This window comes from Schistocerca piceifrons, chromosome 2 (genome assembly GCF_021461385.2).
Source record: "Schistocerca piceifrons isolate TAMUIC-IGC-003096 chromosome 2, iqSchPice1.1, whole genome shotgun sequence".
NCBI classification, from domain to species: domain Eukaryota; kingdom Metazoa; phylum Arthropoda; class Insecta; order Orthoptera; family Acrididae; genus Schistocerca; species Schistocerca piceifrons.
In genome coordinates, this window is record NC_060139.1 from 650608443 (window position 1) to 650625671 (window position 17229).

A 17229-nucleotide genomic window follows, 5' to 3' on the forward strand; every position below is an offset into this window, starting at 1 on the left:
TATACCGTGTCGTGTTGATTGTTTTCCCTGCACGTCAGTGTTGAAACTCCTGTCTGTGAGGTATGAGTGTATTAGACGCACCAGCCCGTCGGGGAATCCCGCGTCGCTGAGTTTGCGAATGAGGCCGTTGTGCCATAGACGGTCGAAAGCCTTTTCGATGTCCAGGAACACCGCCCCTGCAGCTTTGTTTATGTTGAAGCCATGTGTTATATGTTCAACGACCCGTAAGAGTTGTTGTGTTGTGGAGTGGTGATTCCTGAAGCCGAATGGCTCCGGTCTCAGGATGTCATTTGTTATGCAGTGCCTACTGATGCGTTTGAGACTCACCTTCTCAACAATCTTACTGAGCGAGCTCGGAAGGCTGATGGGTCGGTAATTTTGTGGGAGGCTGTGGTCTTTCCTCAGCTTCCTGAGCATCAGGACCTTGGCCGTCTTCCAAAGGGCGGGGAAGTGTTGGTGTTTTAGTATGGCATTCGCTATGTGTGTTAGGTACTCAGTTGCTTTATCCGTGAACCCCTGGAGGACACGGTTTTGAATGCCATCATGACCAGGGGCTTTCCTAACAGCGGAATGCATTACAGCCCAGGAGATTTCGGCTGTGCTAGCATGTCGAATGTCGTCGCGCAATGGTTGGCCTAGAATGCGTGTAACCTCTTGGTCAGTAGCAAGTGTGAACACTGGATCTGATGGTACCAGCCCAGATCACGTAAGAAACAGACTGCCCGATCGCTTGGTCTAGCAGGCAACCCTTGTCAGGGAACGGCCACCAGGCGGCAACAGCGTCACACCCTTACTTGTGGCACCAACCACTAGATAGCACTCCGATCTGTGAAATATGTGGCAACATCGTCCGAACGCGTGCAGCTTTCCACCATTTGGCGTCTGTGAAGTACAGCTGTTTCTGGCATACCGGTGGTAGTGGATCGAGTCGTCATGCCGAGGGCCTGTGAGTGTATCAACTGTAGAAGGAGTAGACGGACAAATTCTGAACTAAATATGTTCAGATTTTCCGTCAAAGATAAAGAAAGGTTAGGGAGTGGATTTTAAATTCAGGTAAATCAATAAATTAGTTACGAGTAGGAATTAAAAAAGAGCCCTAAGCATTCGATCCTATCTAAATTTTGTCGATCTTATATTCTGATATAACGTGGCAGCCCTTCCTGTACAAGAACCATATCATACAATTTTTAAATGAAATCTTTGCTGCAATTTGGACTTTTTAAAACTGTTTATTCACTTCACTATCGTAATTTTGGCTGTAGAGGCATTTTTGTGTGCAATGTGAAAACTGAAACCAATATAAGATATGGATAACAAAATGCAAAGCATAGTGTGGTAACATTTGATAAACAATTTATGAAGCATTACCTTACAAGACCTTCCCCTTTGGTACTTGAAAATGGCTCTAGAGCTGAAATAGCAACAGTGAAATAAATGATTAATAGCCTTCATCTAAGTGCTAGGTCATCGGTCCCTCTAAATCCTGGTATATACTAGAGTGAACGAAGTGAACGAGTGTAAAACCTCGTTTACACTGCTGCAAAAGAGTATTCATATATAATTCGCCGATGTTCACTACCATTCGTTTATACTTGTGAACAAGCGTTTATACTGGAATGAAGGGAGGAGAATAGAAGAGAACGAGCATAATATGCAAACCATAGACGCTGCCTATTTTAATTATTTTTTTTAATGTGTGCGCTAATAATCCTCACACAGCTTCCACTCGAAAACAACACTACTTAAAGTAACAGGCCTGCGCGAGTGCGGATATCCCCAGTAATAACTGTGTTTCAGGTAAAAGCGTACGTCTGTTGCGAATATTTGCGGGTTATCTTTAAACTGTACAAAGTAAATTTTTAACATAATTATGGTTTGCCGTCTGTGGCTCTTCAAAGTTGACACCGCCAAAATATGCTCGAAAAACACGCTTTCACTTGTATATTACCGCGTTTTCAGCCCCCTTTCAGCAACAATCCAAAATTCATCGTTTTGTGCCACTCTTATATCATTTACGATAAGTTACATGCAAAGTAAAAGAATTTAAATTTGAAATGACTGTCACTGAAATATGTCCAGCCTTAATTCGCACCAAAACCGGGTGCGGATTTTGAAAACTTTTTTAGTGTTAACCTGCACATGGAGACCTTTTTTACGACCATAATCCGTATCAGAAGAGCTGTATAGCAAAGAGGAAATAGACGGCATGGAAGGCGAGTGTAAAACCTTTGTGACTGCAATACAGTCTGCATTTAAACAGTAACTCGCGACAAATGTTTGTGTGTTACTTTTAATTTATTTCATTTCGCATATGATTGTGAGAAATAAACTTGGTTTGTAGAATTACAGGAGCTAATCTACATTCTTAGATTGAAAACTCGGGAAGAACCACAACCGATCATGAGCTACAGTCAGCAGTGTGACGAATGCATTTCGCGCACAGCGCTCTAGCCGAACGCAAATCAACGTCATTCACGTCACCGAAGATACAGCGTTGCCAATTCCGCGACATGGACAGGTCAGTTAGCATTGTAGCGTCGCCTGCGACATCTGTTGACCGACGGGAAAACTATTTTTACCTTTGCCTGTTCTGTCGTAAGGACGGTCAATCCGTTTCTTACGTGATCTGGGGTACCAGGTTCGGTGTGAATGACGCTGCGAGTGTGCGGGCCATTAGTCCTGCTTTCTCTTCCACTGAGTATGCAGGTCCGTCAGGCCCTTGAAGCGCTGGGGTGTATATTTTCTTCCTGGTAAAGTGTCGGGCTAGTTGCCACACGCCAGGTCGTGCGGTGTCCAGCCCTTCGAGTTTTTGGTTCCACTGTTGTGTTCTGCGTGTTTGTATTTTACCGTGTATGATGCCCTGTAGCCTGTTAATGTGCCGTTTGAAGTACGGACGCCTGGTGCGCTGCCATTGTCTCCTGAGGCGATTCCTCATTGAATAAGGCCCAGGATTTCCTGGGACAGGGCCGCACTGTGTTGTTGTGAGGTGCGATCAGGTATGGTGCCTGCCATTGCGTCCTGGACGGCGTTAGTGAGGGTTTCTACTGCCTAGTCAATTTGTGCTGTTTCATTAATTTCGTGTGTGGGTGGGATGTGGCTATCGAGCTTTTCCTCGAACAATGTCCAATTCGCACGCCCGTAGTCCAACATCTTGAGTTGTTCCATGTGCTGCAGTGTTTCCTCAATGTATAGTATTACAGGTTGGTGGTTTGAGGGCAGATCGTTTTCAACGGCAACGTTGAGTGTCGATGTAATGCTCTTGATGAGGGCCATGTCTATCACGCCTGGCCTGTGTCCCCTCTGATAGGGAATGTGCGTTGGTTCAGTCGGCGCTAGTATAATGTAATTTCTGCCTAGTGAATGTTCGTACAGTTTTTTGCCGTTGGGATTTCGTATGCGTGAATTCCATTCGGGGTGTTTTGCGTTCAGATCTCCAGCGACTATTACTCGCGGTGAAATGTTGAGTAGTGTGCTGATATCGCGTGTTGAAATGCCTACAGGGCTGTTGTATACCGATATCAGTGTGGTGTAGGCTCCGTTGAACTTGACTCTGACGGCCGTAGCCTCGATTTTTTCCAGTTCAGGGAAATGACTTTGTGTATGACGATTGCAGTTCCACCTGCCACGGCGTCGCCCGGTCGGTCGGTACGATAGACGCAGTAGCCAGGAAAGTTTAATTGTTTGTGCGGTTTAAGTTTAGTCTCGCTCAGTCGCGCGACAAGGATTCCCTTGCGCTCCATGAACGCCGCAAATTCTACCCTTTTGTTGTGGATCGAGTTTGCATTCCAGAACAGGATCTGTGATAGTGTTTGCGGGTTTGCGTTATGGGCCGGGTGTGGTATATTATTCATGTATGAGTGTGAAAGAGTGTTGTGATGGCAGTGTGTATAACAGCCCAGTATTGCCCGTGTTCGGCGCTCATGAGCTGGGTGAGGAGTGTAGTGACGGCCGTCAGCACCTTGGTAAGGATTTGAACGGTCGTGTGTCGAGGGAATGGTGTTTCCAGTATTCCCCCAGGTGATGTGTTGGTGTTGGGTGTGGCAGCCTGAGGTGCTGTTGTGGAGATAGCAGCAGCTTGTGCGGGTATTGGTGTGTTGTTACGAGTGGCATTTGTGTTTATATTTTGTGACAGAGGTTGTGGCACCTGTGTTACTTCTGTGGTGAGGGGGATGGTAGTGTGGCTTACAGTCTCGATATCTTGTTGACTGTTTTCCTGTGTGTTATTGGTCTGTTGTTGCTGGGTGGCCTGTTGTGGTGATTTCGTGTTCCCCGCTCTGTGTTTACGTGTACGTCTATTCCTCCTCTGGGCTTGGGGTTCTGGGGGTTCTTGTGTGGGTGTGTTATCCTGTATAGCGTGCGTTTCTTCGCAGCATGTGACTTCTGGGAGTGGGGTCGTGTTGTTTGGGGGCACAGGTGTTGGTACCGATGCTTGTTGGTTTTCAGGTGTTGTCTGTGGCTGTTGTGTAGCTGTTGCAGCGGTTGTTTCTCGTGTGTGTGAAGGGCGCTGAGGTTCCGCAGCCCGTGCCGTTCCGCCAGGGCGTGCAACCGTGGCAAACGTTACGCCGTTCCTTATTGGGTTCAGAGCTGACCTTTGGGCGTGGACTGTCGTACTGTACCCTGTTCTTGTCTTGTTTACGCTTCAGCGCCTGTTTGTATGCACTGCACTGCCTGAAGTTGGCCGCATGGGGCCCACTGCAGTTGGCACAGCGTCGCTGGTTTGGCTGTGTTTGTGTGCAGGTGTTGGTAGGATAAATCAAATGCAGGTGTTGGTAGGATAGATCAACGCGCGAGTATTGCGGAGATGCTTCTAGAAATCAAAAGGAGATCCCTGCAGAGAAGATGACGCTCTTTCCGCGGAACACTATTGAGAAATTTAGGAGCAACGTCATCTAGAGCTGACTTCAGAACGATTTTACTGCCAAAGGTAAAATAATGTGAACACCTGTACTTACTTGGGAATTGTTAATTAATAAGCGGTCGGACCCCCATTTGCCTGTACTACAGCTGCGATACTTCTTGAAATACTGGTATATAATTATTGTGTAGTCTCCAGTGGAATGCTATGCCACTCTTCGATCAGGACCTCTTCTAACTCCTGTAGTGAAGAGGGTGGCGGAAATCTGCTCCGGAGTCTGCGCTCCAATACCGCCCAAAAGGGTTCGTTAATGTTAAAGTCCGTGGACTGTGCTGGCCAGGGAAAACACTGCAATTTAGTTACATGCTCCTCATATCAAGATTCTACTGTCATGGCTGTGTGAATGGGTGCATTATCTTCCTGAAATATGGCATCATTGTTGGGGAACAACATTTGAATCATAGGGTACACCGGATCACCTAAAATGTTCACATAATTGTTGGCTGTAGCACGGCCTTTGAGAGTAATGATGGGACCAGCAGAATACCTTGATATGGCTGCACACACCATCACTCTTCCACCTCCATGGTTCAAATGGCTCTGAGCACTATGGGACTTAACATCTGAGGTCATCAGTCCCCTAGAACTTAGAACTACTTAAACCTAACTAACCTAAGGACATCACACACATCCATGCTCGAGCAGGATTCGAACCTGCGCCCGTAGCGGTCGCGCGGTTCCAGATTGAAGCGCCTAGAATCGCTCGTCCATGGCGGCCGGCTCCACCTCCATGCTTAAACGTTGGAATTAAGCAATCAGGATTGTAGGCTTCTTTTGGCGTCCTCCAGACGTAAACCGGCCCGAGGTTTGAAATAACGCAAACGTTGACTCGTCGGACCATATGATGTATTTCAACTGCTGAGCTGTCCAGGATTTATGCTCCTGACACCATGTTTTACGCTTCTTTGCGTTGGTTATCGTCACTAATGGTTTCGGTATAGCAGCTCTTCCATGAATATTCCCTTTATGGAGTTCTCGGCGGACAGTGTCGACAAATACGCGGTCATGAAAATAGCTATTGATCTCTAAAGTCACTTTAGCTGCCGCAGTTTTGTGTTGTTTTTACACAATTCGTGTTAGTGTACAGCGGTCTCTCTCATTCAGTTTTGATTTGCGCCCACTATTACGTTTACACGATGATGTCTTTCCATGTTTTGTGTAGGTTGCCACGACTGAAACAGTTGCTCTTGAAACATTCAATAAGTTGGCTGTCCTGGTTACTGATGCTCCAGTTAATCGGGCCCCCACAATCTGCCCTCTTTGGAACTTTATTAGGTCTTTCATTGAACGTCGACCTCGGCCTCTGAATGCAAATACGAAGTGTGAACTACTCGTAAACAACCTGCACTGATGCCCAGTCCGTACTGAACACACACAGTCCAGTGCGACATGTGCCTCACCTGCGTTGTTGTCCATCAAACACAACCATCCCATTACTACCACTGTTCACATTATTTTGCCTATCCCCTGTACATTTAGCGTAAGGACAACGAAGGTAAAAAGAGATACACTGGATTCGCAGTTGGGAGCATGGCAGTTCATATCCCAGTCAGGCTATCCAGGTTTAGGTTTTCCATGTTTTTTACATCGCTTACGGCAACTGTTGGAGAACGACGATTCAAACCCATGTCTGGCCATCCTGATTTAGGTTTTCCGTGATTTCCCTAAATCGCTTCAAGAAAATGCCGAGATGGTTCCTTTGAAAGGGCACAGCCGACTTTCTTCCCTAATTCTATGAGACCGATGACCTCGCTGTCCGGTCCCTCCCCCAAATCAACCAACCAACCAACTGCTGGACTGGCTCCTTTGAAAAGTATAGCGTCAGTTTCCTTCCCCATCTTGTGCTCGTTATCTAATGAACTTGTCGTCGACAGGGCATGAAATATTTCCTTCGGTTTTGAGAGCAGAGCAGACGTAATGAACCGAGAAGGAGGTGTAGGGTACAAAAAACCAAAAGAGCTTAATAAACCGAAAATTCCTTATTGAAATTTTAAGAGTTACTGAGTGTAGTAACATTACACATAAGTCTTAGCAGAGCTTCCATTGATAGTCTGTAACGTAAACTGTGGCAGATGCGCACATCCAGATGCCGGCGCTGGAAGAACTGGACCTGGCAGACAACACGCTGTTGACGGTACCGGCGGCCATTGCGGGTATGAAGAAGCTGAAAACGCTGAACCTGTCCAGGTCGCGCGTGCAGCGGCTCGCGGGCCAGCTGCCGCATCTTCCGCAGCTGATGGAACTCACGCTCCGCAACACGTTCCTGTGCTGCCTGCACCAAGAGCAGGACGCCTTCCAGGGGGTCCCGAATCTGGTGTTCCTTGACATCTCGCAGAACCAGCTGACCTCCCTGGGAGCGGCACTGCGTGGACTCCACCACCTGCAAGTCCTCGACGCCTCAGACAACCAGCTGACCGAATACCCGGAGCTGCAGCTCCAGAGCCAGGTGGCGCTGACTTTTGCTCACAACCGCCTTAGCACTATACCACACTGCAGCCAGTTTGGAAGTAGCAGCAGCCATCTGGCGTTGGACCTACACGACAACCAAATATCTCACTGGGATGGAGGTCCTAACATCCTGAGGTAATGAGAAATACACATTACTGAAATGAAATGACACTATTTCAGAGATTTTACTGGTCTCTTACATAATGGTTTTATGTAAACACATCAAAAAACGTTTTGCATCACCTCGGTTAGAGTTCCGGAACCTGTACAGAAAACTGGAATAGAGATCAACATAAACATCATTTCTCCCACTTTTATTGTTCATGAAAACCACACATTGGATGTTGTACCACCATACAGCGAGACCTTCAGAGGTGGTGGTCCAGATTGCTATACATACCGGTACCTCTAATACCCAGTAGCACATCCTCTTACACTGATGCATACCTGTATTCGTCGTGGCATACTATCCACAAGTTCATCAAGGCACTATTGGTCCCACTCCTTAACGGCGATTCGGCGTAGATCCCACACAGTGGTTGGTGGGTCACGTCGTCCATAAACAGCCCTTCTCAATCTATGCCAGGCATGTTCGATGGAGTTCATATCAGGAGAACAGGCTGGCCACTCTAATCGGGCGATGTCGTTATCCTGAAGGAAGTCATTCACAAGATGTGCAAGATGAGGGCGCGAACTGTCGTCCATGAGGACGAATGCCTCACCAATATGCTGCCGATATGGTTGCACTATCAGTCAGAGGATAGCATTCACGTATCGTACAGCCGTTACGGCGTCTTACATGACCACCAAAGGCGTACATCGGCCCCACATAATGCCACCCAAAAACAGCAGGGAACCTCCACCTTGCTGCACTCGCTGGACAGTGTCTACGGCGTTCAGCCAGACCTGGATACCTGGTTGAAGGCATATGCGGCACTCATCGGTGAAGAGAATGTGATGCCAATCCTGAGCGGTCCATTCGGCATGTTGTTGGGCCCATCCGTACCGCGCTGCATGGTGTCGTGGTTGCAAAGATGGACCTCGCCATGGACGTCGGGAGTGAAGTTGCGCATCATGAAGCCTATTGCGCCACTTTGAGTCGTAACACGACGTCCTGTGGCTGCATGAAAAGCATTATTCAACGTGGTGACGTTGTTGTCAGGGTTCCTCCGAGCAATAATCTGTAGGTAGCGGTCATCCACTGCAGTAGTAGCCCTTCGGCGGCCTGAGCGAGGCATGTTATCGATAGTTCCTGTCTCTCTGTATCTCCTTCACGTCCGAGCAACATCGCTTTTGTTCACTCCGAGACGCCTGGACACTTCCCTTGTTGAGAGCCCTTCCTGGTACTAATAAACAATGCGGACGCGAGCGAACCGCGGTATTGACCTTCTAGGAATGGATGAACTACAAATAACACGAGCCGTATACCTCCTTCCTAGTGGAATGACTGGAACTGATCGGCTGTCGGACCCCATCCGTCTAATAGGCGCTGCTCATGCATGGTTATTTATATCTTTGGGCGGGTTTAGTGACATCTCTGAACAGTCAAAGGGACTGTATCTGTGATACAATTTCCACAGTCAACGTCTATCTTCAGGAGTTCTGGGAACCGGGGAGATGCAAAACTTTTTTTGATGTGTGTATATAGACTGAAGCGGCGAGCGAAAACTTAACACCACGAGTGCCGAACCTGGGTCTCCCGCGATTCCCAGCCTTGATACACGTTTTTACTCCCCTCTTCAATCTACATACATAACATGATATCTGTGTGAGACCAGTAAAGTCTCTGAAATTGTGTCATTTCATTTGTATAAGTACTTACACCTGATTTCAGGCTGGATGCCCATTTTCGTTCGATGCTGTTCCAGCACATGGAGAGAGTCGGCAATTCTGTTCGTGTTTAAAGGGGAATTTAAAGTTTACTGGTGCGGCAGTGAGAATTTGGATGGAGGAGGGAGGCATGGCAGGGTAATCCGTGCAGTTGTGTGAACCGGTGGTGGCTTAGTGGCTCACGTACCTGCCTAGCAAGCAGGAGACCTGGGTTCGATTCCCAGCCTTGGTACAAGATTTCACTCGCCGCTTCAGTCTATATACATAAAATATATTACTGAGATCGAGTTTTTCTGTGTTTTGTGTATCGTAAACACCTTGACAGTATGCGATGCGACAAATGTGTTGCCAGCGCTTGATGCTGTCCTTTCACTTGTACGGTAACACTGTGTGTGTACGCCATGAGCCGACTCGAAGCTTCAGCTCCATAGAAGTCCTACTGCGATGCTGTGAGACTATCTCATCCGGAAGAAAATGCGTCACACTTTGTGTCTGATTACCTATTGCCTGTCTGTTGTTGGTGCGATAGTATTCACCCATTCTTTGCTAAGTGTTCTGATTGATATCACATCACTTGCGAAACTCAGGTGTCCGGGATGAAGTGTTAGTTTGACTTGTCACATGTAGCCGATAACTTTATGAAGATTTTAATATATGCTATCAGTAAGCTGCTTTTACACTCAGTTATTTATGAATAAGTACCGGGTGGCTATAATTAGAGTGCAGCTACTCACAAAGGTCCGTTGTGGGCTCCACTTATCAAATGGCAACGAAACTTGGTAGATACTCTAATGCGTTAACACGGAGCTGATTTACGCTGAAAAAATTTTTGTTTAAATTTTGACCAAAAGGTGCACTTCTGCCGCTGTGAATCCAAGAAAAACGTATAGAAATGTGTCCCTATATATTGGATTAGGAACAGGACGAAGACAGAAAAGCTCAGACAAGTGGGAAAGGCATAATGTTAATCTTATTATTAACTGCCGCTTACACAATAGGTTCAATATAAGCACTGGAGACGTCGACGAGATGCTGCATCCGTAAAACGACGTTACCAAGAGTTGCTCGCAGCGGTTCTGGTGGACTCTGAGCAACGTGTTACTGTATACCAGGGGTCTCCAAACTACGGCCCGCGGGCCGAAACCGGCCCGCGAGAGCCGGCAAACCGGCCGGACATCCCCGGTATCCGGCCCGCCAAATATTTGTGGTGGTACCTATACTGCCAACAATTGAGTTTCGAGGCCTATCGCGACCAATACACCTGACATTGGCTCTGATACTCGCTACAAGACTACATAACAAAAATTATTGTTGCGCCGCTTGAAATAACAATGCGTTGACATACTCTACCTCTGTTACGTCTTGCAGTAATAGTGTTGCTAACAATGATTTTGAGATTTCGTTAACTTTGCAGGACGCTTTCGTGAAGAATGTGCAGTGACATACATTTTTATCGGTGAAATTCGCCAGAATAAAATACGCCAGAATTTCGGTCAGGTACGTCCAACAATCAAAATTATGTAATTAAATATAAATCGTAGTTCGTTTCAGTGCTAGTTATTCCCACAACCTTAGATTTTTGCGATTTGATCTTTCCTTTAGCCTTACATTTCGGTGATCATGAAGTGCTAGGGTGCTTTAATCCCACTAGGTAGATCTTGGCCGTTATGATTTCGTGGAGGAGTCAATGTGGCCCGCGGACTAAAAAGTTTGGAGACCCCTGCTGTATACTGGCTTTCAGATCAGGTAGAGACCGAATGTGTCGCTGTAAACACGTTGTTTTAGATACTCCTAGAGCCAAAAGTCACTTGGATTCAGATCAGGTGACCTTGTAGGCTCTACACCTGGAAATTCTCTGGAGATAACACGTTCGTGGGAGGTTGCATTAAGCAGATCTTTCACTGGGCGAGCGACGTGAGGTGTTGCCCCATCCTACGTGAAAACAGTGGTTTCCATACAGTTGCGCTCTTTCAAGGCAGGAATCACATACCGTACAAGGAGACTTCGATAACGTGCAGACGTCACGGTTCACCTGACAGGGAATTTGTGTGTATTCTCTTGAAAGAGGAACGGACCGAGAATATAGGTGCTTGTGAATCCACACCTTACAGTCCCATATGGCGAGTGTAATGACCCTTGGTGCACAACGCCTGGTTTAGTTGCACCCCAAATTCGGCAGTTTTGTGTATTCACTGCACTCTGTGGTGTAAAATGTGTCTCGTCACTCCACAGAATATTGTCCAACCACATAATAATTTAGATCTGTGCCAGAAATCGAAGACCGAATTCAGAACGTTGCTGCTGAGGTTTCAGTTGCTGCAGCGTCTGAATCTTGTGCGGACATCAAAGTGAAACGGACCGCAAAACTTCCCGTACTGTTAACCATGGGATGAACAATTCTCGAGCACTACCTGGGGCACGTGCTGCATGGTCAGTTATAGCAACAGCGACCTCGTCAACAACTTCCACCAGGATAAGGCGCCTTCCTGTTCCAGGTGTCACACCAAGCTCATCCGTGTTTTCGAATTTCATATCATCTCCTTTAAACATTTTAATGGCATTGGGCCTCTCCTCAAGCCTTTCAGTCGGCGATACTCCCTCAGTGTAGCAAAGTAAATGCTACGGTTTACATAAAACAGTTTCACTAACAGCGCACTGTCTCTCTTCACTATCATATTGTTCACTAACGTTATGGCTTGTCCAATAACAGCGTGGATGTCATACCGTTGTACCAACAGTGTACAGATTTGCACATGGTGACCAAAACTGTAACAAAGTTTTTTCCAGCGCAACTCGATTTCCCGTTAACGTGTGAGGTGCCGGGGTTAGCAGTGTATTTAACACTAAATTCTTTTAGAATTTTCATATGTAAATGATGCTCTAAGCCCCCCCCCCCCTATTCTAACTTCGACTTTTGCTGTTGCACATGGATTAAGAAGAAACGCGAACTGACTGTAATCGACCCTGCAAGTGGAGTAGAAAAGAGTTTGGCACCTGCAATAATTTAATTTGATAGAAATTAATTAAATAAAGGAAAGTTTCATTCATGTAGTGGGAAATGAAAGGGTTGCTCTACTGATTAACATAATGAAAGCTCTGTCCAAAATAACAATTTGATTTATTATGACTAAACTCAAAATAATAAACAAAACACATGAAACATTTACAATACATCAAATTGGATCAAATTGGATACTCAAATAAATGCTGTGAAGGTGAAGTTGTCCATAAACTAGATTGTGACATTTATGACGAAGTGGTATGTGGAGCCAATTCCTTGCAGCTCAAATCTTAAGAGAAACACACAGCCAATCCAACATTAATTGCTGCTACAGTAGTGAGAAGTCAGACAATGAACACCCAAGATAGAACAAAGTTGGAAAAGACGAACAGGCGCGCTCTGCTGAGCTCTGATTATCACCTAGCAAACTTCCCTAAGCTGCCGGTGCTGCGGACATACATTACCTTAAGTTAGGAAAGCCACTGCAAATGTGATGGGACCGATGACCTAAGCTGTTTAGTGCCATAAGAACACAAATTTACAATTTTTTTACCAGGTCCTATGAGCTTACCAGACACACTTTAAGAGTACCTAATGATTCTTCTAAGTCGTATGATAATATCCACAACCTGTACAACATAAGTATAGAATTATGGAACACAGGAAGTTAATTTGCACAGTGAGAGCAGGCACAACTGTGACAAGAGCACAAGGCGAAAATGTTTCGTCAAAAATGTTAGAAAGAATGCTTCAGTAAGTCTCAGAGAAATGAACAGAAATTTGAAAGCTGCTATCAGAGTGCAAGGCTGGATTGGAGAAGCCGATAAGAGAGCTAGTGGAAAAGGCGCGCAAAGTTTTCCTGAAAATCTACTGACAATTAAAGAGACGTACTTTCTAGAGGAGTGGGGTACAGAACATCGTTTCTGCGTAAGAACCGAATGGTGCTGCTCAAAAGGACGGAGTTTGGAGTTATACTTAGTATCTAAATACAACAGTATAATCAACAGCAGAGAGTTTTCCAGTCGTATCTCATGATTTCGGTTTTAATAAAAATATTGATGTTCTTGTTCTTCTCTTCTTCTTATATTGCTGAAAGAATAATCAGTGTTTTGGAGGGGAAAAGACTGTTTAGCTCTGCGTCGAGTTACAATGACGTCAAAAAAAGAAAAACTCGCGACAGCCAGGAGTTATGCGACATGAACGAAATTTGGTAAGCGTGTTTCTACATCTGAGAAATGATTATTCAAATCTCGCACCAGTCGCATAAGAGCGGTTCTAGTAGCACTACTATGAGTATGCAAATCAGGGTGGCTTTAAATACACGCTGTAGTGAGGGTTAGGCACCTTTGAGATTGGACATGGTGAGTTGATGTTAGTCAAGAGTGCCTTTATGGCGACAGAGACGCCATTATAAACACCTCATTGAGTGTGAACGCGGTCGTGTAAGAAGGCTACAAGAAATTAAATTTTCCTTCTGTAGTACTGCAGAAAGGCTTGGCAAGAATGTAGCCACTATACTTGATTGCTGACAGCGGCGGTCATGAGAATGAATACTGAGCTCCGAATGGCCACGCGACACTACCGAGGGGGAAGAATATCGTGTCCAGCGTACGGCTCTGGCGCATGGTACTGCATTTTCAGGACCAATTCGAGCAGCAGTTGGCACCACAGTGGCACAACGATCTGTTACAAATCGGCTACTTCAAGAACAGCTCCGAGCCAGATGCACTGTAGCTTGCATTCTAGTGACTGCAAACCACCACCATTTGCGAATTCAATGGAATGGAGCGAGAACTCATTGAAGGACTGGGTGCAGGTCTGTTATGTTTTCTGATGAAAGCCGGTTGTGCCTCGGTGCTAGTGGTGGCTGAGTGTTGGTCAGAAGAAGGCCAATTGAGGGCCAGCAACCAATCTGTTTGCGCGTTAGACATACTGGACATACACCTGGAGTTATTGTATAGGGTGCTATTTCGTATGAGAACAGGAACACTCTCTTAGTTATCCCACGCACCCTGACTGCAAATTTATTTGTCAGTCTGATGATTTGACTTGTTGCTCCATCAAAAGCGTGGTGTCTTCCATCAGGATAATGCCCTCCCGCACACAGATGTTGTAGCCCAACATGCTCTACGGAGCGTCGGCATAATACCTTGGCCTGGTCAATCATCAGATCTGTCTCCAGTCGAGCTCATGTAGGGCGTCATCGGACGACATCTCTGACTTCATCCACAACCAGCATTAACTGTCCCTATACAGGGTGGTCCCGAATTCATGGTACAAACTTTAATGGTAGGTGCAGGACATTGTAACAAGGATATATTGTATAGGAATGTATAGTCCCAGGTGACGCGGTGAGGCGTAAACAGGGGAAATAACGGCCGAAAGGAAAACGAAAGATTTTATTGAAATCGTTGTTGACAAGTGTCATGTTTACAGTAAGTGTTCAAAATTGCGTCCACCATGAGCGATACATGCTTGACAGCGTCGGTGCAGCGATTGGCGTACACGTTCAAAGATGCCTGGTATTTCACGCACACCTGCAGCAGCTACAGATATGCGAGCAACGAGATCCTCATCTGAGTCAACTGGAGTCTCATAAACAAGACTCTTAAGATGTCCCCATAAAAAGTAATCGAGGCAAGAGAAATCAGGAGATCGGGGTGGCCAAGGGACTGGTCCACCACGCCCAATCCATCTAGCACCAAACGTGGCATTCAGGTAATTCCGTACAGCAGTGCTGAAGTGTGCTGGCGCTCCATCGTGCTGAAACCACATGCGGTTACGAATGGCGAGCGGAACATCTTGCAGCAGTTCTGGTAACACTTCTTGCAGAAAAATAAGATAGCTTTCGCCACAGAGTCGCGTGGGTAGTAAGTATGGCCCAATCAAAAAGTCGTTCACAATACCAGCCCACACATTAATACCGAAACGTTGTTGATACGCATGTGGACGCGTTGCATGTGGATTATCTGTTGCCCACACATGGGAATTGTGCGCATTAAAGACACCCTCGCGTGAAAATGTCGCTTCATCTGTAAATAGCACATGACCTACGAAATCCGGCTGCAACGCACATTGCTGCAACAACCACTGGCAGAAGTTCACGCGAAGAGGATAATCTGCCGGATTCAATGCTTGTACTTTTTGAAAATGGAAGGCGTGTAAGCGATTTTCATTTAACACTCTGCATACAGTCTGATGACTCACATGTACGTCACGCGCAACAGTTCTTGTGCTTGACTCGGGTCTATCAGCCACTATGTTCAAGATGCGTTCTTCCAGTCTTGGAGTGCGTACAGCTCTTAATCGACCAGCGTCATGTCTGTTGACGTCGAACGTACCTGTTTCACAAAGTTGACGATGTAACCGTTGAAAAATTCTATGATCCGGCATTCGTCGATTAGGATACTCCGCGCGATACATTCGTAACGCAGCTCTGGCGTTACCATTTGCACGGCCGTACATGTAATGCATGTCTGCTTTTTCTGCATACGTAAAGTCACCCATCGTCTACGGCAGCACAATTGTGAATGGCGCTTGTCCCTACTGCGATACATCATGTTCATCTACTGCCCTCTACCGGCAGTGACACCAACCGATCACTCCATTTCTCTTTCCCCTGTTTACGCCTCACCGCGTCACCTGCGACTATACATTCCTATACAATAAATCCTTGTTACAATGTCCTGTACCTACCATTAAAGTTTGTACCATGAATTCGGGACCACCCTGTATTGACGACGACGCGCAGTAGGCATGGAACTCCATCCCACAAACTGACATCCGGCAGCTGTACGAGACAATGAATGAACGTTTGTATCCTTCCATTCAACACTGTGGCTGTTACACCGGTTGGTAATGTACCACATTTCACATTTGCAGTGGCTTACCTCGCGCTTACATTAACATCTGATCGTGCAATGTAAGTAACTTCAATATGTTACCTAGACAAATGTGTTCCCGAAATTTCGTTAATCTTCATTGATTATTTTTCGTGTTGCGATTTCAGTGTAGTTAAAGTCAGGTCTCAGTTGCGTCTAGTTTTGTAGTGGTGTTGCTGGAAGGTGACTCTGTCACGTAGAGTACAGCCTGATGGATTGAAATCAGGCGTGGTGTTCCATGTAACTCACACCACGGACGTTTTGTAATCTCCAGACAGGGTCCAGCTTTCCAGTGCCAAAGAACTGTGACTGAGAGAGATGTTGGGACATCAATTTCACTAGTAACGAGAAGGCAGAAGGCACTCCGTCTTCAGGCCACAAGAGGCCCATCGGGACCATCCGACCGCCGTGTCATCCTCGGTTGAGGATGCGGATAGGAGGGGCGTGTGGTCAGCACACCGCTCTCCCGGTCGTTATGATGGTTTTCTTTGACCGGAGCCGCTACTATTCGGTCGAGTAGCTCCTCACTTGGCATCACGAGGCTGAGTGCACCCCGAAAAATGGCAACAGCGCATGGCGGCTGGATGGTCACCCATCCAAGTGCCGGCCACGCCCGACAGCGCTTAACTTCGGTGATCTGACGGGAACCGGCGTATCCACTGCGGCAAGGCCGTTGCCACTAGAAACGAAGTGTGTCGTGATCCCTTCTCTATGTGGCAGTTAGGTCTGGCATTGACTGCGGCTCGTGACCCATCCTGTGCTCACGATATGATCCACTAAAGCAGGTTACGGCACCTCAGACAACAGCAATAAAATCCTCCCCGCCCAGTTTCATTTTGACGTGGGCATGTGGACAGTTTCCCGACTACTGGGGGGAAACCATTTTAATCCCTCTCTTGAAACCTAGGAAGGACTATACCTGCCTGAGCAGTTACCGTAGATTTACCCTCAGTAGCTGGGTTAGAAAAACATTGGAGCACATGGTCAGCCTCTGTACTTTTTGGATTTTAGAATCCAGACAGTTCCTTAGTCGCTTTTAGTATAGGTTTAGGAGATATCGATCGATCATCGATAATCTGATCCTCCTGGACGGGAATCTATAAAAGCCTTTCGTATGCAGGTTTCATTTAAATAGGTACTTCCTTCGACCTTGA

The 17229-nt window shown here is 46.4% G+C and overlaps 1 protein-coding gene and 1 pseudogene across 1 annotated transcript in view; one reads left to right on the plus strand and one right to left on the minus strand.

The window, feature by feature from the left end:
- The window catches only part of LOC124775697 (toll-like receptor 4), a 112522-nt gene that overhangs the window by 58103 nt on the left and 37190 nt on the right, over positions 1-17229 (plus strand). Inside the window, exon 3 of the mRNA XM_047250525.1 lies at positions 6988-7498. Coding sequence (XP_047106481.1) covers positions 6988-7498 — 511 coding nt within the window. The remainder of the gene's footprint in view (positions 1-6987; positions 7499-17229) is intronic.
- On the minus strand, positions 16637-16753 carry LOC124778938 (annotated as a pseudogene).